The 22,717-nt window shown below is 60.6% G+C and overlaps 1 protein-coding gene across 2 annotated transcripts; it reads right to left on the reverse strand.

Moving 5' to 3' along the window:
* Positions 1 to 645: 645 nt before the first annotated feature.
* IKZF4 (IKAROS family zinc finger 4) lies at positions 646 to 22,112 on the reverse strand. 2 transcript variants are annotated; one of them, XM_032713512.1, is made up of 9 exons: positions 22,065 to 22,112; positions 16,207 to 16,261; positions 13,437 to 13,568; positions 11,866 to 11,970; positions 7,847 to 8,107; positions 7,101 to 7,268; positions 3,759 to 3,908; positions 2,666 to 2,797; positions 646 to 2,170 (listed from the first exon to the last, which is right to left on the reverse strand). In XM_032713512.1, exons 2-9 carry the CDS (start codon positions 16,244 to 16,246, stop codon positions 1,455 to 1,457), a joined length of 1,704 nt encoding a protein of 567 aa, XP_032569403.1. In that variant the 5' UTR covers positions 16,247 to 16,261; positions 22,065 to 22,112; the 3' UTR covers positions 646 to 1,454. The 2 variants fall into 2 exon arrangements, with proteins under 2 accessions (XP_032569403.1, XP_032569402.1); XM_032713511.1 differs by lacking the exon at positions 22,065 to 22,112 and having other exon boundaries at positions 16,207 to 17,310.
* Positions 22,113 to 22,717: the final 605 nt, after the last annotated feature.

A 22,717-nucleotide genomic window follows, 5' to 3' on the forward strand; every position in this document is an offset into this window, starting at 1 on the left:
GCGGGAGGGGCAGCGGGCGCTGCTGAGGTGTGTGTGTGTCCTACAAAGGAACAGCTTTGGTTTCGCCCTCGGGGGCGGCCCCGAGGGGCCTTTTATGCATCCTGGGCCGGGGGGAGCGGGACCCCGGGGGGGCTGGGCTGGGCTGGGCTGGGCTGGGGGGCTCTCAGCACCGAGGGGGGGGGGGGGCTGCAGCCGGGGGTCCCCTGGGCAGGGGGGCTGCGGTTGGGGGTCCCCCAGCTCCGAGGGGTGGGGGCTCAGCCCGGGATTTTTGGTTCTCGCTGCTGCCCTGGCCCTGCCGAACCCCTTCTCCCAGCGGGACCCCATCCCAGAGGGGCCCCTGCTCCAGACCCCCCAGCCATGGGACTGGGAGTCCCTGACTGGGAATGGAACCCGCCCCTGGAATCCGCCTGGATCCCGGCAAACTGTCCCCGGGATCGTCCCGGGGAAAAGGGGGTGTGTTGGGGGCACCGGACCCAAACTTGGGGGTCCTGGGAAGCTCCGGCTTCCGGCTGCTCCGTGCGGGAACGGGAGCACCAGGAGAGCACGGAGACCCCACTGAGCCCCGGGAATGCTGGGGGGAGTGAGGGGGGCCGGACCTGGGGTCCCCTGGGGGGGTCCCACCGGCTCTGGGGTCCCCCGGGGGGGTCCTGCCCTGCAGCAGATTCCGGCCTGTGCCGAGGAAGAGCAGGAGGAGGAGATCCCAGGAACAGGATGGATCCATCCTTCACTTTTGGGGCAGACATGGACCCCCATCACCCCCACATGGGGCCGGGGGGCTCTGAACCCCACGAGGGGGGAGCTGGGAAGGCGCCTGGGGGTCCCCACATCCCACTCCGGGGGTTTCCCAGACAAAGCTCGGGATGCAGCGGCTCCCTCAGGGCTGGAGGGGGTCAGGCTGGGGGCTGGGGGGGTCCCATGGGGGTTTAGCACCTAATTTGAGGTTTACTTTGCCCGGGAATGGGGACGGGCAATGCCGGGCTCGCACCAAGGAATGGGCTCGGAGAGGAGCCGACGGGGCAGGACGGGGGGGAACAGTCTCAAAAGTTCAAATGAGACTTTCTTTGGGTAAAAAAACCGAGAGAGTTATAAAAAGGGAAACTCAAAAGCTTAATAAATAACGGAAGGAGGCTCGGGAGGTGGGGGGAAAGCACAAAAAAGTCCGTTAATATTCAATATTTAAATAACTCCGTTTATAAAAAGGCAGATTAAGGGCTCCCCCTCGGCGGGGCCGGTTGGTTCGTGGTTTGTTTTTGTGTTTTTTTTTTTTTTAATTATCGAAAAAAATTTTTTTTTAAATACTTTTTTGTAGCCAAAGTCAGTGCAAAGGAGTATAAAAGAAAAACCAACAGTTCCATGCCCTAGGGATGGAGGGGCTGCGCTAGAGACAGGGGGAGAACTGAGGAGGGGGCTGGGCTGGGCTGGGCTGGGCTGGGCTGGGGGGGCCCGGAGGGGGTTCAGCCGATTTTGTGCTCGCCCCGCACGATGTGGGAGGAGAACTCGTACCGGTCCTGGCTGTGGTAGCCACAGATGTTGCACTCGAAAGGGTCTCTGAAGCCGTGGCAGCCCATGTGGATGGTGAACATGACGTGGTCCAGGAAGAGGATCCGGCAGTGCTCGCACTTGAAGGCCCGGAGCTGCTCCCCGTCCTCGTTGAGCACCCGCAGGGATTCTTTGGCGGAGCTGGGGGTGCACCGGGCGCCCGGGGGTCCCTCCGGCCCCTTGGGCTCCTCTTTGGCGTAGGCTGGGCTGTGCCGGCTGCTCCCGGGCGCCAGCTGCGAGCCCCGCTCCTCGTGGATGCTCTCCGTGTCCGTGGAGTCCTGGCAGCCGTTGGAGGGAGACCCGCTGGGCTCCCGGGCCCGGAACACCACCGACACCCCGTCGGGCACCTCCTCGTGGCCCTCGGCGGCCTCCCGGCCCCCCGGCAGCTCCAGCCGCGCCGGCAGCGCCTGGATCTGGGTGTAGACGGAGCTGATGACGGGGGTGACCTCGGAGATGCAGTTTGTGGGGGGCAGGCGGAGCGAGCGCAGGTGCTCCCCCCCCAGCAGGGACAGGGGGCCGCCGTAGGAGGCGTCGAGGGGGTGGTGGGCCGAGACCACCTCCACGTCCTTCTCGAAGCTGGAGTTCACGTCGAAGGGGAGCTCGGAGAGGGCGAAGCGCATCTGCTTCTCCCCTGCGGGAGGAGAGCGGCGTTGGAACGGGCGGGTTTGGGGTTGGGATAACTCCCTTTTATCAGAGAGCAGCATTGGAATGGGTGGGTTTGGGGTTGGGATAACTCCCTTATATCAGAGAGCAGTGCTGGAATGGGTGGGTTTGGGGTTGGGATAACCCCCTATCAGAGAGCAGTGCTGGAACAGGTGGGTTTGGATTTGGGATAACTCCCTTATCAGAGAGCAGCGTTGGAACAGGTGGGTTTGGATTTGAGATACCACCCACCCCACCATATTAGAGAGTGGTGTTGGAACAGGTAGGTTTGGGGTTGGAATGACCACCCACACCCCCTCATATCCCTTCTCTTCCCAGTACTGTATCTGACACCGATCCCATCCCAGAGCGGAGGCCTGGAGTGAACCCCACCCCAGCCCAAGGAGGGGGTCTCAGCTCCCGGGTCAGTGGCAGGGTCGGTGTCCGGGGGCTCCCCGTTCCCAGTGGGGGCACGTCCCCTTACCCACGAATTTCTGCGGCGTGGAGCGTTTCCGTTTGGTGAAGCTGTTGGCCAGGCGGTCGATGAAGGTCGGCCGCTCGGCCGAGGGGTGGAGCAGGGAATCGGGCACGATCTCCAGGTCCCGCATCTCCTCACCTGGCGAGAGAAGGGAGAGGCCCAGGTCAGCGGGCACGGCGGGACGGGACGGGCACGCTGCCACCCGGGCCGGAGACGCCGCGGGCAGCGCTCCGGATACGCCGCTCCTGCCCTCTGCCAGCTGGGACGGACCTACGGACCGGCTGCCGCACCCTGAGCTTACCCCGTCGGTGGTCGGTCGCAGGGGAGCGCCGGCAGCCGGTCCGCATCCCTCCTCCGTCCAGCCGGGCCCGCTCCTGCCACTTTGGGAAGAGGAGCTGCTTCAACGGATCGAAGTGCCCTCGAGTTCTCAGCCCCGGCGGGACAGACGTGCCCTGTGCCCCTCGCTCTGCCGGCGAGGGCAGCTCCCACATTCCCGGGGAACCCGGCCCTGAGCACGGGGAACCTCCCTGTGAGCTCCGGCGGCTCTAAGTCCGACTCCAGGAGGGTGAGGAGCCAGCAAGGCCCCAATTCTGGCTCTCTGCCAGGGAATTCTGCCCGCCTGCAACTCCCGAGGAGCTCCCGAGCCACACGTGCCCACTGGGACATCATCGGCCCGGGGGGTGAATCCCAGCTCGTGGCACCACAGCTCATGGAAAACGCTCCTGGTAGTTCTTGCACTGGAAATTGGGGCTAGGGAGTGTTTGGGTTCAGGGCTTTGGGATCCAGAGGAACCCGGGAAGAGCCCGGGAGGTCACACTGCACTGGCAGGTTCATGGCATTGACCAGCGCGGGCTCATCGCACCTTCTGCCCCAGACCCGGGCACGGAGCGCACCGGGGGCACTTCCCCCCCCCCCCAGCGCCCCCTTTTCTTGGGAAAGACCTCCCCAGAACTCAACTCCATCCCCAAAACTCAACCCCATCAGCCGGGGGGCTGGGAAGTGACCCCGCGCTCCCATTTCCCACCCTGGCGGGAGCCGCCTCCCGGCCTGCCCGGATCCAGGGGGGCATCGGGGCCCCGGGACCCCCCCCGGCACTGACCTTGCTGCCCGGGCAGCGCCTGCGGCTCGGGATTGAGGCTCTGCAGGTAACTGTGGCAGCGCTCCTTGTGCTCCTCCAACGTGCTCTGCTGTTTGTAGCTCCGGCCGCAGTAGTTGCACTTGTAGGGTTTGCCGACGGTGGGGGAGGAGACTGGAAGAGGAAAAGAGGAGCCCGGATGTGAGCAGGGGATGGTGCCCTCGCCGGAGGGACCGGGGAGGGGCTGGATGCGACTCGGCGGGGGAGAAAAGCGGCAGGAACCGGGTCAGGAGGGAGAAAAGCGACAGGAATCGGTGAATGGGGGAGAAAAACGGGAGGAGCTGGTCAAGGCGGGGGAAGAGCCGTGGGGATCGATTGACAGGGGGAGAAAAAGGGCAAAATCGATCAGCGGGGGGGGGAAACTGGCAGGGATTGGTCAGTGGGGGAGAAAAGCAAAAGGAATTGGTCAGTGGGGGAGAAAAGCAGCAGGAGCCGGTAAACGGGGAGAAAATTGGCAGGAATTGGTCAATGGGGGAGAAAAAAGTATCAGAAATTGGTCAGTGGGGGAGAAAAAGAACAGGAATCGGGCAATGGGGGAGAAAAGGAACAGGTCAGCAGCGGGGCAGAGACCCTGGCCCTCAGCCCCCCGCCCATCCCTGTGCCACAGGGAAAGGAGCTCCTGGCGTGTCTCCAGCAGCATTTTCCAGAGTGGGGGCAGCTCCTGGCTCCCACTGCAGCCTTCCTCCTCACCATCACCTGCCCCTCAGTGATTCACCCCCTCCCCAGCAGCGGGAGCCCCAGGAGCAGGGCTGGATGCTCCCGGACTTTGGTTCAGCCCCGGAGCCATCGCTCCCACGGGATCTCACCTCCCCAAGAAAGCTGGACACCCCAGGGCAGAGCCGTGCCCGCGGGGGTGGGAGGTTGGCTCAGCAGTGGGGAAATGCCCCAAAATCTGCTGGTTTTGCTGGAATCTGGTGCTCGGGATGTCACTGTCCCACACTGCCCACACCACGCCCTGGCACGGAGCTCGGGGAGGGAGGGAGGGAGGGATGTGCTGCTCCTGTCAGATTTATGGGGTGTTTGGGGGGTTTTTTGGCAGCTTGTGGTTTAACCTTTAAGTGATTTTTTAAAAGACACGTGTTGGGGCTGTCAGTGAACCTGCACTCACCCTCTGACACCTGGATCCGTGTGGAAAGTGGGATCAGCACCTCCCCAGGAGCCAGATCCTGTCCCAAACCCCCACGCTGGGCAGGGGACCCCAATGGCCACACACTGCCCTGGCCTGGGGGATCCAGGAGCAGCCTTGGATTTCCCCACTGGAGCTCCGGGTTGGAAATCAATCCAGAGGAGCTGATGACAAGTGCAAATCCCACCCTGGGCACCAGCATTGTCTCGGGGCAGCTGAACACGGGTTTCCTCCATCCCAAGGGAGGCGAGGAGGGCCCTGGCCTCTGAGCACCAGCACAAAAATGTGCCTCAGGAATCAATTCCTCAAAGCCAGCAATTCGGATGCGAGTGACTCGACTCCAAATTCCATTATTGCCATTAATCCCCATCACTTGAGGAGCTTTTAAAGTTTAAACATTCCCTCAAATGGCTCAGATTTGTTACTCCAAAACAACTGTGCTTCCCCAAGCTCCCCTGATGGGATTGGGGTTGGTTTTCCACACCAGAAGACTCCCCATGGATACCTCAGAGGCATTTCCTAGGGATAATAAAAGAGCACGGAGCAGCAGGACAAGGGGGGAATGGCTTCCCACTGACAGAGGGCGGGGTAGGTGGGATGTAGGTAAGAAATTCCTCCCTGTGAGGGTGGTAGGCACTGGAATGGATTTCCATGACAAACAGGATCCTCAGGATCCCACCCCGGGGCGCAGGGAGGACTCTGGGATGTGGCCCTTGGTCCATCTGTCATCCAAAGCCAGCGAGACACCTCCCATGGGTCTGTTTAGGATCCCTGAGGTTCTTCACCCAAAAAGTTCTTCACAGAGCCCAGGGCTGACCCTAAGCCCCGGAATCTGGGCCCTTCCCAAGGTTTTCTCTGGCCCTGCACACCCAGAGAGCCCCGGGCTGGTTTATTGGTGGGCTGGGACAGGAGGCAGGGAGGGTTCTCGGGGGAGCTCTGGCTCCCTGCGCTGTCCCGGGTGGGGGCTGCAGCCTCTGATCTATTTTGGAGCATCGCAGCCCCTTTGATCTGGATGTTAATCCCTCACTTTTTTGGGCAGCACATCCTCGGAGATGAAAGGCCCTTGTGGGGCCGCAGGGAACGCTCAGGCCTGTGGGTGAGGGGGGAGAGCTGAACCCCCTCCGCTTCCACCCAGCAGGGCAGTGCCTCTGAAATCCACAGCAAATTAAGGGGTTTCTTAGTAATTAGCTCCCATAAAGCCTAATTTTTGTTTGATATGATGTGAGGGTTTGTCCCATTTCCGTGTCTCCTGATCGAAGGATCCAAAGGACCAGAAGTGTTTACACCAAGCAGCAGCTTTGTCCCTTGGCAACGGGAATATCCAGGGATGGACTATCCTGGATGGAGCAGGTCTGGGGGCTCCTGGTGCCAACAGGTTCTTCAGGGAAAGGTTCCTTCCTCCCAGAAAGCCCCTGACACTCATTTCCACGCAGCCTCTAAAGGTCCTGGGGCCGCAGGTGTTCGAACACCTGAGGGTGCTGTAAAGCCCCTGATGGTGCCCAAATCCAGGGAAAACGGTGCCAAATGGGGACCTGGCATCCTGCCCTCCCCCCCATGGCCCTGCCCCTGGCATCCTGCCCTCCCCCCTTCTTACATCACGGAACTGGAGGGTGGAAACTGCAGCTCAAATGTCATCTTCAAAAAGGACAGTGTCAAAACACCACACGAACCAACCCCCTGGTGCTGGTTTCCACCACACCCACGGGTGGGACCTGTCTTAACTCAATAAAATTATTTAAACATTTATCTTTATCGGTTGGAAGAAGCTGGACCAGCCCTGTGGGCACCTCTCTGGTCAGCAAGTCCCTGACTCTGACACGTCCTCTGCCTTCAGCTCCACGCTGTGGAGGGCAAGTTTGGTCAGGAGCTCAAGGCTGGTGATTGTGAACCTTCCAGGGAAGGTTCAGGTTGGACATCAAGAGGAATTTCTCCATGGAAAGGGTGCTCAGGCATTGGAAGGGGCTGCCCAGGGAGGTGGTGGAGTTCCCATCCCCGGAGGTGTCCAAGGAAGGCCTGGACGTGGCACTCAGTGCTCCGGGCTGGGTCGGGCACAGCTTGGACTCGATGGTCTCGGAGGTCCTTTCCAACCTCAGTGATTCTCCAGCCCAAATCCCTGGTTTTGCACCATCCTCCCGTGTTCCCTCCCTTGTTCCAGCCCTGCCCCAGCCCTCGGGACCCACCGGAATGCGTGCGGAGGTGGCCGGTGAGCGCGTCCCGCCGGCGACAGGCGTAGTTGCAGAAGGGACATTTGAAGGGCTTCTCGCCCGAGTGCAGCTTGATGTGGCGCAGGAGGTTTCCCTTCTGGGTGAAGGAGGCTCCGCACTGGTTGCAGTGGAAGGGCCTTTCTCCTGAAAAACAGGAGCAGTGGGTGAAACTCCTGCTGAGAAGCACTTCCCGAGCCAACGGCCCCGCAGAGCGGGAGCGTCCCCAGGTTTCCACGCGTTGGAGAGCCCTGGGTCAGCCACCAACGTGGTCCAGATGTGGCCCCAACCCGGGGGAGGGACGGATCTGCTGCTGGAGTGGGGACAGTGATGAGGAAAGACCAGCCACAGGCACTTTCCTGGGCTTTTCCTCACCAGCACCTTCTGGCCACCACCCCCAGCAAAAGAGTAAGGTAAGGTGGGATACTGGGAAGAAATTCCTCCCTGTTAGGGTGGTGAGGCACTGGAATGGATTTCCCAGAGGATGCCCCATCCTTGGAGGTGTCCAAGGCCAGGATGGACGGGGCTTGGAGCAACCCAGTCTAGTGGAAGGTGTCCCAGCCCACGGCAGGAGGTGGAACAAGATGATCTTTAAGGTCCGTCCCAACTCAAATCCTTATGGGATTCCACGATTCGATCCCTGGGGTCAGCACCTGGACCTGCCAGCCCTCTCCCACGGCATCTGTGGCCACCAGCCCACACCCCCAGGCCACCCCAAAGCTCACCGGTGTGGCTGCGCTTGTGCACCATGAGCACGTTGGGGCCGATGCAAACCATGCCGCAGATGTCACACTTCAGCTTCCCGTTGGGAAGGCGGATCCCGCCGGGGGAGTGCGGCTCCGGGCCCGTCCCGTCGCAGTAGCCCAGGGGCTCCGAGAGCGAGTCCTCCACGATGACACTGTCCTCCTTCTCCAGCATCCGGTCGTCCTGCGACAGCAGCCGGCTGGACTCCTCATCGCTGTACATCTCCACCTTGATGGAGTTGGCTGTGGGGAGGGAGAGGGGACGGCAGGGGTCAGGGCAGGAAAAAACTCCCAGCGTTGGGAGAATTCCCACAGTTCGGGTGGGAACTGCTCCTGGAAGAAACAGCGACGTGCTCCGTGATTTATTTGTGGTCAGTCTGCATCTCCCGGGCTCCTCGGGAACAGATCCCACCCGGATCACGCGAGGGGATCCAAGGTCTGCACACCTGGGGATCTCCACTCCTCATCCCGAGGGAAAAGACATTTAACTCCCTGGATTCCAGGGCAAGCAAAGACACCAAATCTCGAGTCCCGCAATCAGTAAAGGCTCAAACTCGCCGGCACAAAGAGCTGAGTTCCTTGGGCAGTGAGGAAACCTGGGCTCCCCAGGACAGCCATGGCTTCACTGACAGCTTCCACCTTTGGCATCCAATGTCAGGAAAAAGGAGCTGAGCAGCAGGTGCTGCCTGGGAACACCCAGCCTGCCCCCATGGGCAGCTTGGCCTTTTCCCTTTCCCTCGTCCCACGAAGAGAACGGGGCCACACAGGGAGGGACAGACATGGAAAACCCCTGGAAAGATGTGGAAGGGGATGTGAGAGATGCCAGGGACCAGGGAAAGGTCCCACAGCCGAGGGCTGGTGGCTGCCAGGAGTGTTTGTATCCTAGATGGGAGCAGGGGCTGCTGGAGCTGTGCTGGATAAGCCCCCCCTCAGACACCGGAGGGGCAGCACGGGGGGTCTCCCCACTGCAGCAGAGCCCCAGGATTTCCCTCCCCACCACCACCTTTCCCTCCTCCCGCAGCACCAGGATGGAGGGGATGCACCAGTCCTGACCTACATTCCCGGCTGCTCTAATGATCTGTGGAATGCCACAAATCAAACACTCCCGAGCCCACTCCCTCCTCACTCCCTCCTCGCTGCCAGGGAGCCGGGATGGGAAGGACAGGGAGAAACTCTCCCTCTCCTCCTTCCCAATGAACTTGTCCACCCTGGTCCCACACACTTCCTCCCTCAGCCAGGTATCCGAGTGGTTGTCCCACCTCTCCACGCAGCTGCACCCTCTGCCTGAGGGAGAACCGCTGGGACACCCTCGGGAAAAGACACCGGGCTGGAGATCCAGGCTTGAAATGATCAGACTGGGAAGTTTCCTCCCGTTTTAAGCAGCTGGGAGCAAGAGGGAATTCCCTGGGGAGGCTCCTCAGCCGATGGCACCTGCGACCTGCTCCCGGAGCACTGGTCCTGGCAGGCTGGAGGAGGAGGATGATGGAGCAAAGTGGAATCCAGGTCACCCACAGGCACTGAGCCCAAGGCTTCAGCTAAATATTTCCAGAATTCCTCTAAGGATCAGATTCTTATTTCTTCCTCCTAAAGCAGCAAGCTCTTCCCAATCCCTTGAGAGGGGAACGGCGGGGCTGGAGGGACAGAGGAGAGGTGGCTTCCTGGAGGGCAGGAGCTGGAGGAGTCCGAGCTGCCTCGTGGAGAACGGAGCACAGCCACAGGATTCCCAGTGGTTCCCAAATCTGGAGCTGACGTGTCCCCCGGAGGGGTTCGGCTCCTTGTCAGAGGGTGGATTCTCACCCACAGCCCGAGGACGCCCACGGGACCAGCTGAGGGGACTCGAGAAAACCTCGGGAACATCCCAGGTACGGAACCACCCGGGGGTTCCTTTAAAAGCTGGGGAGGCCTGGATAAACTCTGGCATCGGCCGGGGCAGGGAAGACCCTCTGCTGGGTCGCTTACCGGGCCAGGCGGAGAGCGGAGCTGGTGGAGCAGCACAGGACGGTCCCGGAGCCGTGAGACCCCCGGGAATGGCGCAGCCCCGGGGAGCCTGGCCAGCTCCCCCTTCCCCGGAGCCAGGTACAGCCCTGCAAGTGGGGATTACCGAGGAGCAGCAGCATGGAAGTGATTCATCCGAGGCTGCGTGAGGTTTATTGCCGGGTGAAGAGCCCAGGAATTCTGGCTCTGGCTCCTTCCCTCCCTGGATCCTCCCGGCACAGACAATGCTGCTTCCCCGAGGGGCTCCGGGCAACGCCGGTCCTGGAGGTCCCAGGCACTCCCAGGCCGCGTGCTGAGCCCCTGGATGGGAGGAGGCTGGGAGGAGGCTGTGCCTGGAGCATTCCCGGGGGGGAGCAGGACTTTATCCGGTGCCACCACGCTCCCCTGGGAGCACCAGGAGCTGCCTCCGTGCGCAAACACGGAGTGAAAAGCTCCTCGCTCCGTGCCGGAGCTGCCGGGACGAGTTGACGTTTGTGGTTGGGTTTTGTTGGGTTGTTTTTTTTTTCCTCTCCCATTCCCCCAGGGACTAATTTTTTCCTGGGCATAGAAGAGAGGCCAAGTATTGTTCTGTAATTCTCCTTTCAGATCCGACGCGGGGTCCGGGAGAAGTCTCTGCCGGCAGAACAGGTTATATAATATTCCTGCTCCTCTGGGCACGGCGCTCACTGGATGAACCAGCTGTGAAGTCAAGTCAGATCAGAGGCAATGCCATCACCCGTGTCCTGCTGTTAAAGGGGAAGGGATCGGGATTTTCCGCATGTTCAATATTCCTTTGGCTTCCCGGCGAGCAAAAAGGCCGCGTTACCCCTGGGAATGCCAAGATCTCGCCTCTGTGAGGAGCTTCCATGTGCTTTAGAGCACAAATGTAAGATAAATAACGAGTAATAAGAGTAAGAACTGGCAACAGAGCTGATTCCGAGGGTTATCCTCCTGAAATTGTGGTGTTTGGGGGTTATTTTATCCCGGTTCAGGAAGAACAACCAGCAAACGCCACGACCTCACTGGATAAAGGACTTTTCCCTCTGCCAGGGAAAAGTGATGTGCAATGACAGCTGGAAGTGGGAGAGAGGAAGGATCAGAGCCGGGCCAGGTGTTTTGGGGCTGGCTGGGCTCACCCAGAGATGGAGCAACTGTTGGATCGTGAATACCGGGAGAGCAACGGGAGTGTGGGGGACGGAGCCACAGCTCGGGGACGGGACCTGCCCGACTGGGGGAGGCTCCTACACAGAACCTGAACCACAGTTTTGTTCATTGTAACTAAAAAGCAGAGAATTCCAGAGCGGGCAGGGAAGGAGATGGAGAGTTCCTCGGTGTGAGAGGAGACTCCCCACACTAATCCCATTTCTGGATCCCTGTCGGGTCACCAGCTCAGCTCACGGCACTCGGACAGGGACACAACAGCCCATCTGGGAGCTGGTTCCAGCACCCCGTGGCATTCCTGGCGTATCCACAGGATCCCAGGGCCTCTCTGAATCCACTGCAGTGACACAAATAACTTCCCAACAGCCTCATTCCCACTGAGGCCAAGCCCTGCTCTGTGAGCTGCTCCGACCCGCCCCGGCTCCCACACAAGAGGAAGCGGCGCAGTTCCTCGTTTCCCACACTGCCATCCCGATGGATATAAAATACATCTCATTCCAAAGAAACCCACAGCCCCTCGGAGCCGATCCCTGACAGCATGGAACACACTTCTTGTGGAGGTGGAATTCGGGACCACAAGGAAAGACTCCGAATCCTCCACCCCCGGCTGAGGTTTTTCCACCCCTCAACATCGGTTTTTCCACAAAAAAACCCCGGCTCAGCAGCAGCCAGTTCCTGGGATCAGTGCCCGGGATCTGACACCGGGATCAGGGACCAGGCAGCTGCTCCACGCAGAGCCCAAAGCTGGGTTTATCCCCTTCCCTTGGAAAACAAAGAGTCAGACTCGGAGCGAAATCTGTCACAGCGGGAAGTCAAAATTCCTGGTGGAGCGCAGGGACTGGGAACAGCCGGGTCGGGATACTCACCGCTGAGGGAGCGGCTCGGGGAGGAGTGCTGGCTGTTGGGGGTGCTCACCGTGGGGCCCACGATCGCCGAGGTGAATTCCTTCTCCAGGGAGGAATCCCCGCTGCCTTTGGGAGGAGGGAAACACGAGTGAGCGGCGGCCGGTGGGAATCCCCCAGCGAGCCCCCTGCCCGGCCCCTCGGCTTTGGGAAGGGGCTGGAGGGCAGGGATTTACTCCCATGGTATTAGGCTGGGTGCATTTTGGATTCCAGCCCTCCAGCTGGGAGCTTCCCAAACCCCACATCCCGGAGCCGAGGTGTCCATCCGAGGGGGGACCAGACCACCCCCCGCCCAAGCACCGACCCCCAGGACCTGTCCCTTCACCAGGCACCGGGATCCCGCTCCACGGCAATTCCCAAGCAGGCACTCACATCCCTGGGAAGCCAATCCCTCCCCACTTGGACACGGGCCCTTCCCCGCTCACACCAGCCCATGAATTCCCTGACACAGCTGTCCATGGATCCCCTCGGCTTTTCCCCTTCGGGGGCTACCCAGTGTCTGTTCCAGCGATCCCAGCAATCCCTGGAGCCCCCCCAGCAGCCCCGGAGCCAGGCGATGCTGCGGGAACGGCGGAGTTTCATGATGGAAAGTGCAGCAGCTCCCTGAGCACAGCTGGGAATGTTATTTCTAAACACTGGCAGCTGGAAAACTCTCCTCTCCCTGTTCCCCGAGCCCGGCTGGTCCCATTGTCTGGTGACTGTTGGGAGGCTGAGCTCATCGGCCTCGCTGAGCATGGGAATCGCTCATGGGAAGTGCCCCTGGAGAGCCTGGGACACCCAGCCGTGGCCTCGGCTCCCAGAGGCGGGATTTAAAGGTTCCTTCCCTCCCGGGATGACAGTGGGAGAGACTTGGAGCACCCTTCCCTCTCCCCTGCCCGTGCTCCAGAGAGGCTGGAGAGCTGCTGCCAGTGACTCTGAGCCTGGTGGAGCCTCCGATGATGCCCAGAGGGAATGAGTCCCTGCATTCCAGCACCTCTAATTCCCTTCCTGGAGCCAATGAGTCCCTGCATTCCAGCACCCCTAAATGCTTTCCCGGAGCCGCTCAGGGTCTCTGGCTGCTGCTCTGGAGACACATCCTGAGCCCAAATCCCTGTGTGGGGGTGAGACCGACCCTCTCAGAGGGTCCCGGTGCTGTGTCCTGAGCCCACCTTGCTCCAATCCACACTCGGGGGGGGCTTTCCCCCCATCTCCTCCCTGCTGGCACGGAGAACTCCAGACACCCCTAATGCCTCTCCAAAGCCAGTTCAGGGCACATCCTGGGGCCAAGACCCCTCTGAGTGGGGCAGGATGGACCCTCTTGCAGGGTCTCACAGCTGCATCCTGAGCCCACCTCGCTCTGATCTGCACTCAGGGGGGTCAGGAACTTCCCCTCCCCTGCTCCTGCTGGCAAAGGGAATCCCAGCACCCCCGAGCCCCCCGGAGCCCAGCACAGCCCCTGCATCCCTTCTCCACACACGCGGAGCGAGCGGAGCCGTGCCCGAGTTATTTCCGGATCCTCCCGCCCCTCGCTCCCGTTCGAGTCGCATTTATTGTACCTTGCTGGAGATACCCTGGAGTGTTATCACATCCAACTCCTTGGAAACAGCGCTGGATTCCGGGCTGCGTGTGCATGTCTGCGTCGCTGGCAGGGCGCACGCAGCCACTCACCTTCCAGGAAGAGCAGATTCCTGGAAGGGAGGGAAACGTCCGTCATTTTACAGGCAGGAGGCACCGGGCGAGCGGGAACCGGGGCTGCCGAGGGCACGGGGAGAGGGAGCCGGAGGGGAGGGGATGGGGAGGTGGGCAGGGGATGCGTGAGGGGGCTCAGCGACCAGGGACAGGATCCCCAACACTGGAATGAGCAGAGGGAGGAATGCTTCCCCCCCAGGCTCAGCCACAGCCAGGACGGGCTCCGACCCTCCGGCGTCACCTGATCCGCAGCTCCAGGGAAGGAGCCAAAGGGGCTGGTGTGGACCCAGAGCTCAAAAAGTGTCCCTTCACTCCTTCCCCACACACACCTTGTCCACGAACGGCTTCGTGCTGCAGCTGTGAGGAATTTCTGAGGAGCTTCCCGTGGTGTGCACTCCCCACCCCACAAACAAAGCCCCTCCTGGCCCCGGCTTTATCCCTGAGGAGGAGATTTGGGCTTGCTAGCAAAGCATCCAGGTGATGCTGAGAGCAGGAAGGACCTCCTGTGCTTTCCTCCCTGATCCCAGCGACCGCTGGGCTCTGGAGAAAGGTTAAAACCTCCAGACTCCAATGGAATTAAACATTAAGGAGTTAAAAAAGGGAATTTCTCCTCAGTCCCTGCAAGCACAAAGCCGGCTCTGAGCTCAGCTCCTCTGCCAGCCAGCTTCATCCTCTGGATCCCTAAGGATCCTGCTGATCCCAAAGGATCCCCAGGCTCCTCCTGACTGGAAACACCACTGAGCTGATCCTTGGTGCCCAGCCCACCCCAAAACCAGGATCAGGCCAGGGCGGAGCTTCCTGGGGCAGGATCCCTGTCAGAGACCCCTGCCAGGAGCCCCCTCTGGAAAATCCCACACACACAGGGACAGGATTTTTCCCTCTGTGCAGCAGCGGGTCTGGCACCAGGGCCCCCAGGGATGGCTCAGAGCCCTGGGAATGTGGGCAGGCTGCAATCCCACCCCAGGAGCAGGGGCTGCAATCCCACCCCAGGAGCAGGGGCTGCAATCCCCCCCCTGGGAGCAGGGGCTGCAATCCCAGCCCTGGGAGCAGGGGCTGCAATCCCACCCCAGGAGCAGCCAGTGCCTTGTTCCCATGGTCCCTCAGCAATTTCCCTCTCGGAAAACTGCTCAGATTTGGGATTTCAGGAAATTTTGGGGTCACGTTTCAGCAGTTCTAAAAAAAGGAAAATGGAAACCTGAATGTCAGGAGAGAGCCAGCCCTGGAGCCCAGTTCCCCTGGTTATCCACGGAGCTGGGACAGGTTACCCTGCCCTCAGGTGACAGCACCCGAAAAAGGGGGGGAATGGAGGGGATCTGGGGTGTTCTGGGGAGTGAAGCTGGGAGGGATGCCCTGGAAACATCCCTCGCCTTCCAACAGCCTCTGATGGGAGAGGACAGAGTGAGGGAGGGCAAAATTCCTCAGGAAATTGTGATGGGACAGGGATCTGATCCCATCCTGCCTGCATGGGGGGGGCTCAGCTGGGAACAGGGACCTGATCCCTGGAGCAGGATGGACCTGGGATGGGCCAAGGGGCTCAGATGGAGCAGGACGGACCCAGGATGGGCCAAGGGGCTCAGATGGAGCAGGACAGACCCGGGATGGGCCAAGGGGCTCAGCTCCCCCAGGCAGGAATGACACAAAGCACAGCAAAGTCATTATCAGCACAGTCCAAAGGCCATTTTTTTGGGATGAGTATCCACAGCATTTAGAGCCTGAGGAGCATGGAAGCCCCTTCCCCACCTCCCCCTCGCTCCCACCCCCTCTGTGATAACTCCATCTCTGCCAGAGCTGGTTCAGAACTGTCTTGGTTTCCTGGGAAGGATCCAAGGAGACGGAATATTTCTCACTCACAGAGTTTCCGGATTTTTGGTCCTTCACTCCTGACAAACAGGAGCTTGAACCGTTCTCCTTCCCTCCCAACTCCAGGAGCTGCTCAAACCTCAGCCCCAAAAGCTGGAATCCAGGAAGGATTCAGACTGTGCTGAGGGAGAAAAGGTCTCCATCCTCCTCCCAACACCTCCAGACCTCCATCCCCTCTGTGCTGTTCACCCGGCACGTCCCAGCTCCCACACAGATTCCTGCCTCTCCAGGGCCGGATTCAGTCACTGTGAGAGTTTCCTCTGGCTGTGCCACCTGTAAATCTCCACCAGCTCTTGCAAAGATGGACAAACTGAGGAGTTCTCACTCTGCAAACACCAGTTCCCTGGAGATAAGGACAAATCCCACCCAAACAGCTTTCACCCACTGCCCATCCCAGGTTTCTGCAGGACTATCTAAATCCCCTGGATCCTCTGGGATCCCCTCTGGAGCTGGGCTGTGACCCCCAGCACGAAGACCTTGTTTTCCTTTCAGTTTAACACAAACCCTGGGAATGTCCCCTACCAGCACCCACCAGGTGAAGGCACAAGGACACGAACTCCAACCAGAACTTCCCAGGCTCCACCTCAGAGCTGGGAATTTTGCTACCCTGTGGGAATTAACCCTTCTCAGATACTTAATGAAACTGGTGTTCCCAACACTGCTCCTCAGTGTGTGATGGAATGGGCTGGGGCAAAGCCACGGAGCACAGGGCAGGAGGAGGGAGTTGAGCATCCAAACCCAACCAAACCAGCCCAGAAAAATCCAGCTTGGACCTACCAGGTATGTAGGCTCGCCCGTTACAGTCTTCTATATCCATCTTTGAGGGCTTTGGCTGGAAGAGAAAGCAGAGCCCAGTCAGGATCAGCCTCTGGAAGCTGCTCAGGTGTCTCCTCTTCATTTTATCCATGACAAGAATCAGGATTTTGGGCAAGGACAGAACACCAACACCCCACAGGCGGCCTCACAATGGCCAACCCCAAATCCACCACCACCCTGAAACCCAAGGAAAATCTGCCATGTCCTTGTTTCCTGGCACCCCACAGAGACACCCAATGTTTTAGATGCTCAAATGGCTTTTCTGGATCAATCCCCAGCTGCTAAAACCCCAAATGAGCCCAGTTTTGGGGACAGGAGTTGGGCTGTGTGCAGTTGCTCTAATTGGCTGTTGGCTGGGTCAGGAATGGAGTATTTGCTGTGGAGAACAATTAAACCAGGGACAATTTGGGAGATTAATTGTCTCCTTGATAAGGAAAGCTGATCTGCAGCAGCCCCCTCGGGGGGTCCCTCCATCCCACGGAGCTTCCTGAGCCAACACAGATCAATTGTTCCCTTCCCAAACCGTAATTTTAACATTAAACTGCTCCTGGATGGGCCAAATCCGGGGAGTCTGGGATGCACATTCCCAGAGCTGCTCTGGATCTGCAGCTAAAGAGGTGCCTCGTGTCCTTAAGTGCCACGGGCACCGCGGGAACTCGAGGCAGTTCTAGTTAGTGAGGGATTAGTTGATTAGTTAATTAGTTATAGGGGTTGCACAGAATAAGGACAACACGGGCTGGTGTCGCAACACTGGCGCTGTTCCCACCCTGGCATCTGTGTCACCGGGGTGGAGGGGACACCCCGGGCTGAGGACTTTCCTGGGGCTGAGGACATTCCCAGGGCTGAGGACAATCCTAGGGCTGAGGACAATCCTAGGGCTGAGGACAATCCTAGGGCTGAGGACAATCCCAAGGCCCAGGACAATCCCAAGGCCCAGGACAATCCCAGGGCTGAGGACATTCCTGGGACTGGGACATTCCTGGGGCTGAGGACAATCCTGGGGCTGAGGACAATCCTGGGACTGAGGATATTCCTGGGGCTGAGGATATTCCTGGGGCTGAGGACAATCCTGGGGCTGAGGATATTCCTGGGACTGGGACACTCCTGGGGCTGAGGACATCCCAGGGCTGAGGACTTTCCTGGAGCTGAGGACAATCCCAAGGCCCAGGACAATCCCAGGGCTGAGGACATTCCTGGGACTGAGGACATTCCAAGGCTGAGAACATTCCTGGGCTGAGGACATTCCTGGGCTGAGGACATTCCTGGGCTGAGGACATTCCTGGGCTGAGGACAATCCCAAGGCCCAGGACAATCCCAGGGCTGAGGATATTCCTGGGGCTGAGGACATTCCTGGGGCTGAGGACATTCCTGGAACTGAGGACATTCCTGGAATTGAGGACAATCCCAATGCCCAGGACAATCCCAGGGCTGAGGACATTCCCGGGCTGAGGACATTCCTGGGACTGAGGACTTTCCTGGAATTGAGGACAATCCCAAGGCCCAGGACAATCCCAGGGCTGAGGACCGTCCCAGGGTCAAGGACAATCCCAGAGCTGAAGACAATTCCAGGCAGCAAAACCAGAGCCGAGCACTCCGGAATTCCCCTTCCCGCCCCACAGCATCCATTCGCTCCATGAGCTGACAACAATTTGGGCTGGAATCTCCCTCCCCAGCGCTGGGTTGTGCAGGAATTGTGGTCTGAAAACGCATCCTGCAGCTTTATTTCCATGGAAGCCGTAATTTGGCTTTTCAGCCGCGCCGGGGGATCCGCGGGCTCGGCACAACGGGAGCGGCAGCGCCGTAATAAAGAGGGATTTCATTTGGAAAGCCTTTTCCCTCCTGGGCTCCACAGAAACCCCCAAAACAGGAATTTTTAATAAAAAAAAAAATATAAAGGCCAATTGTCTGTCTGAGGGGCGAACACGGCACGGGAAGTGCTGGCACCGCTCCCTCCGCTTCCCAGGGAAACCAGGGAACAAGCAGGACCCCAGTCCATGGACAGCGAGGAGCGAGAGCCAGGAATTAATTACTGGAGGAGTAATTTGAGAGAAATCAATCGGAGGAGCTGGTTCTGTAATTCCTGCTCGTGCCTCCCCATCAATGCCAGTGGGATAACGGGCAGGGAGAGGTGGATTCCTCGCTCCTTGTTATTTTAAGAGAGCCCAGAAAAAAAACATCAGGAGCTCTTATTTCCACAGTTATTTTCCTTAATTTTGTCTGAGGCCTCCCGAGCAGGAATTGGGATTAAAAGCTGCAAATTCCCAAAGTTCTCCCCAGCCCCGTGGCAACACCCAGCCTCAGCTGGGAAATGGCCCTGCCAGTTCTCCGAGCCCTTTGGATTCGGACGAGCGGCCCAAAAATCTGCGCAGACGGACGGACGGACAAAGCCCCGACACATCCCCGGGATAACGGGGCCGCTTCCAAGGACACGGCCCCAGCTCGGAGCTCCCTCCCCAAACCCCTGGAGCACCAATCCCTCCTCTCCCGGGGGGTCTGACCCGCCCCGGGGACACGCACGGCCCCGTCTCCAAACTCCCTCCCGGCTTCCAGGTGGGATCGCCCCGGGAGTTGGAGGCGGGAGCGCGACACAATTAGAGCAGCCTCTCCTTCCCACGGAAACCAGGACTTTTCCCCAGGTGGCAACAACTCAAGGAAACAGAAAAGTCCTCCAGAGCAGCCCCACTTAAATCCCCCCATTACAGCTGTGACCGTCCTAGAACTGGGAAAAGCCTCTTAAATCCACGGATCCCCACCTGGATCCCCCTTTATTGTTCCCATTGTGCCCGAGGCGCCGTGAAACGACTCCAAACGCTCAGCCTGGGGACACTTCCCACCTCCAGACACCTCCAGACACCTCCAGACCCCCCAGTCCCACCCCAGCAGGGAATCCACCAGACCCGGGGGGGATCCCAACCCCAGCACCAGGGAGGGAACTGCTCAGCTCCCGCCAACTCACACGGAACTGGCCTGGAACAGCAAATCCCCTCGGTCTGAGCCGTCCCTCTGCCGCAGGGATTCCTTCCCGGGACATCCCGGGGCAGGTCGGACCCTCTGAGCCAGGAAGACCCCTTGGGAGCGGTGGAATTCCTCCCGGAACACCTCCCAGACACCACCCCGGCCCTGTCAGTGCCGAGCTCTGGCTCCTGTCTCTGCGCTGATCCGCTGCCAGGCAGCTCATCCTGGCTCTGGAAGCACCAGGAAAATGTTTCTGGGACAAACACCTCCAAGCCCCCTCGGGTAGGAACCAGTAACCACCCGAAATTCCCAGTTTCCCTTCCCAAGCCCTGCTTCCGTTCAGCTGCAGTTTATTTTCCGACGTTGAGGACGTTTTTTCCACCTTTGCTGCTCCAAAACCCCAAAGGTTGTGTCAGTGGAAACGTTCCGGAGCCCATGGAAAGCCCCATCCCACCAGCATTCCCAGAGAAATGCCAAGGAAGTGGCTCCGCCAGAGCAGGGAAAAGGGAAAATAAAGTGCTGGGAGAGGTTTTACCCATGATCAAACAGCTCCCATTGTTCCCATATTTTGAGGGATTTTACTAAATAAAATGGAGCAGTGGACACAGAGGGACAGTCCCCTCTGACATTCCCAGGAAAGGCACCCCGGGGAATTTCGAGGTTGCTGTTTTAGGGATGGGGCAGAGCCCCCCCCGACCATTCCCGGTCTGTCCCACGGCTCAGCCTCCCCAGGGAGCCCTAAACCCCAGGACAGGCCTGACAAGGAATCCCAGAATTGTTTTGGCTGGGAAAGATCTCCAGGATCACCCAATCCAAGTCCACCCCTCCCTGACCCTGGTTATGGGCTGGGATCCTCTCCCACAAATCCCCCGCATTCCCAGGGCCTTTTTCCTGGAACCAGGCACACACGGCTGCGAATTCCACCCTTTTTGTGGCTAAAGCAGGGAATGAAATTCCAGACAAATCCCAGCCCGGGGGTGGCCACGGGGCCCAGCTGCGGGCGGGGACTCCAGGCACTGCTTCCCATGGGAGCAGGGATGTTATTTTTCCCTAATACTCCCTGTTTGGAGAAGCTCCTCCCCGCCGGAGCAGCTCTGGCCGGACATCGGCCCTTCCCGGAGAAACCATCCCAAAACGGGGAACAACACGAAATTCCTCACTTTCGGCACACTCCCAGCATCCTGCAGCTCCAGGGAAGTTCGGATTCCGAGCCAACCCGGGGGGATGTTTTCTCCCCGTGCCTTTGTCTGGGATCCAACCCCGGGGGCACCGCGCAGTAAATCACCCCGGGAGGGCTGGAAAACCATTCCAGGGGAGCCGGGGAGGGGGGAGAAGCTCCGGGACAGACAGACAGACAGGACGGAGCTCCAGCCTCACTCCCAGCTCCTCCGACGGGGTTTGAACTGGAGCTGATCCGCCGGGAGCCCAGAAACGAACGCCCTGCTGGGAGCTCCCTCCTCGCTCCCGTCCCGTCCGTGCCCCGGGATAACCCCGCCGTTCCCTTGGGATCGCCATTCCCCCGGGATCGGGAGCCGCTGGCACCTTCCCCGGGGCTCCCTGGGCTCAGGTTTCCCGGAGTCCTTGGAAGCAAAAGCCCAAGATGAGGCTAAAAACCCCTTTTCCTGGCTCTGCCGGGACGTGGCTCGGCCTTCCCGGGGGGACACCGGGACACCCCTGGACCCCCCACCCCCTCCAAGGATCCAGAGGGTCCCACGGCAAAGAGGTTTTGCCTCAGGAGCTTTCCCAGGAGCTTCCTCCGGGAATTCCCCGGAGCTTTCCCAGGAGCCTCCTCCGGGAATCCCCCCGGAGCTCCGGGCAAGGGTTGGAATGGACATGGAATAATTTAGGGGTCGGCACAGTGGGAGGGTCCCAGCGGGAATAGGGTCGGGAGCACCGGGATGGGGGGGGTTTAATCCCATCCGGAGCCACGTGCTGCCCATCCCGGTGGATTCCAGAGCCTCCCTGGAATCCCCCCTGCCTGGGGGGATCAGTAAGGGGGGAAGGGGGGTCAAATCCCAGCGTCCCGTGCCAGGGACAGGGAGGAGACTCCGGCATTCCCGGGCTGGAATTTCCCCGGGCTGGAGGGGAAAACTCTGCCCGGGAAAAGCAGCCCCGGAGCCCCCCGGGCAGGAGCGTCCAGGGGGGGCAACAGGGGCTCCCCCAAACCCCCAGACCCTCCTATGAGCCCCCCCCGCTCAAAATCCCATCTCCCAAAAAATGAGGGCAGGAGGAAGGGAGGGAAACGGGGGGGAACGATCCCGGGGACGGAGCAGGAAAAGCCCAGGAATTGCGGTGGGGGCTCCGCTGTCCCCCCGGGCAGGGCGGGACCCCCCCCAGGGCAGGGCGGGGACCCCCCGGGCACGTTGGGACGTCCCCGGGGGAGCCCCGTTATTCCCACAAACACCTCTCCATGGATCGCTCGGGGGGGGTCCCACCCGGGGGTCCCACCCCCACAAATGGGGGTGTTTGAGGGGGGGACACACCCCCCTCAAAATGGGGGGGCTCAGAGGGGATTTCGGGGCGCAGCCGCCCCCCCCGCGCGGTGTCACAGCCCCCAAATCCTCCCGCTTCCCCTCCCTTCCCGCCCCCCCCCCGGCACAGACCCCGCTCAGCACCCGACCCCCCCAACCAGCCCCCCCCAAACCGACCCCTGACACCCCCTGGGGGGACACGGACCCCCAAAACAGCCCCCCCAAAGAAACTCCTGACACCCGCCGGGGGGGGACACGGACCCCTCCCCAGATCAGCCCCCCCCGACATCCCCCTGCGGACGGACAGACACCGCGCCCCCGACCCACCGCCCGCAAAGAGCCCCCCGCCCCCCAACCCAGCCCCCCCCGCGTCCCGTCCCGTCCCGTTCTCACCGGCGGGGTGGGGGCGGGCTCGGGAGGCCCCCCCGGCCCGGCCCGGCCCTGGGGGGCTCAGGGGGGTCCGGGAGCGGCGGCGGCGGCGGCTCCACCTGAGGAGGCCCCGGGCCCCCCCCCCCGAGCCACTTCCGGCCCCGCCAGCCCGCGCCGCCGAGCGCCGAGCGCATCGAGCGGGGCCGCAGGGGGGCAGGCGCGGGGGCTCAGCCGAGCGCCGAGAGCATCGATGGGGAAGGCGCGGAGGGGGATTGGGAGGGAGGGGACGGACGAGCGAGGATCGATGGCCCCTGATCGATCGGTGGGGGCCGATAGCCGGCGATCGGTAACCAAGGGTCGATGGCCAGTGATGCATAAGCGAGGGCTGATAGCCAGTGATCAATAACCAGGAATTGATAGGCGGTGATCGGTAACCAAGGGTCGATATCGGTGCTCATTTACTGAGAACCAATAGCCAATAGCTGGTGATCAATACCGAGCACCGATGGCCGACAGGGCAGGGAGGGGCTGGGAGGTATCAGGGGGTCCCCAGGGCAGGAAGGGCCGGGGGGCCTTGGGCTCAGGGGTTATTTAGTATTGGGGGTTATTTGGGGTTTGGGGTCCCATGGGGTCAAGGGTTATTTAGGGTTGGGGGTCCCATGGGGTCGCAGGTTATT

Source organism: Chiroxiphia lanceolata, chromosome 30 (assembly GCF_009829145.1).
Source record: "Chiroxiphia lanceolata isolate bChiLan1 chromosome 30, bChiLan1.pri, whole genome shotgun sequence".
Lineage (NCBI taxonomy): Eukaryota > Metazoa > Chordata > Aves > Passeriformes > Pipridae > Chiroxiphia > Chiroxiphia lanceolata.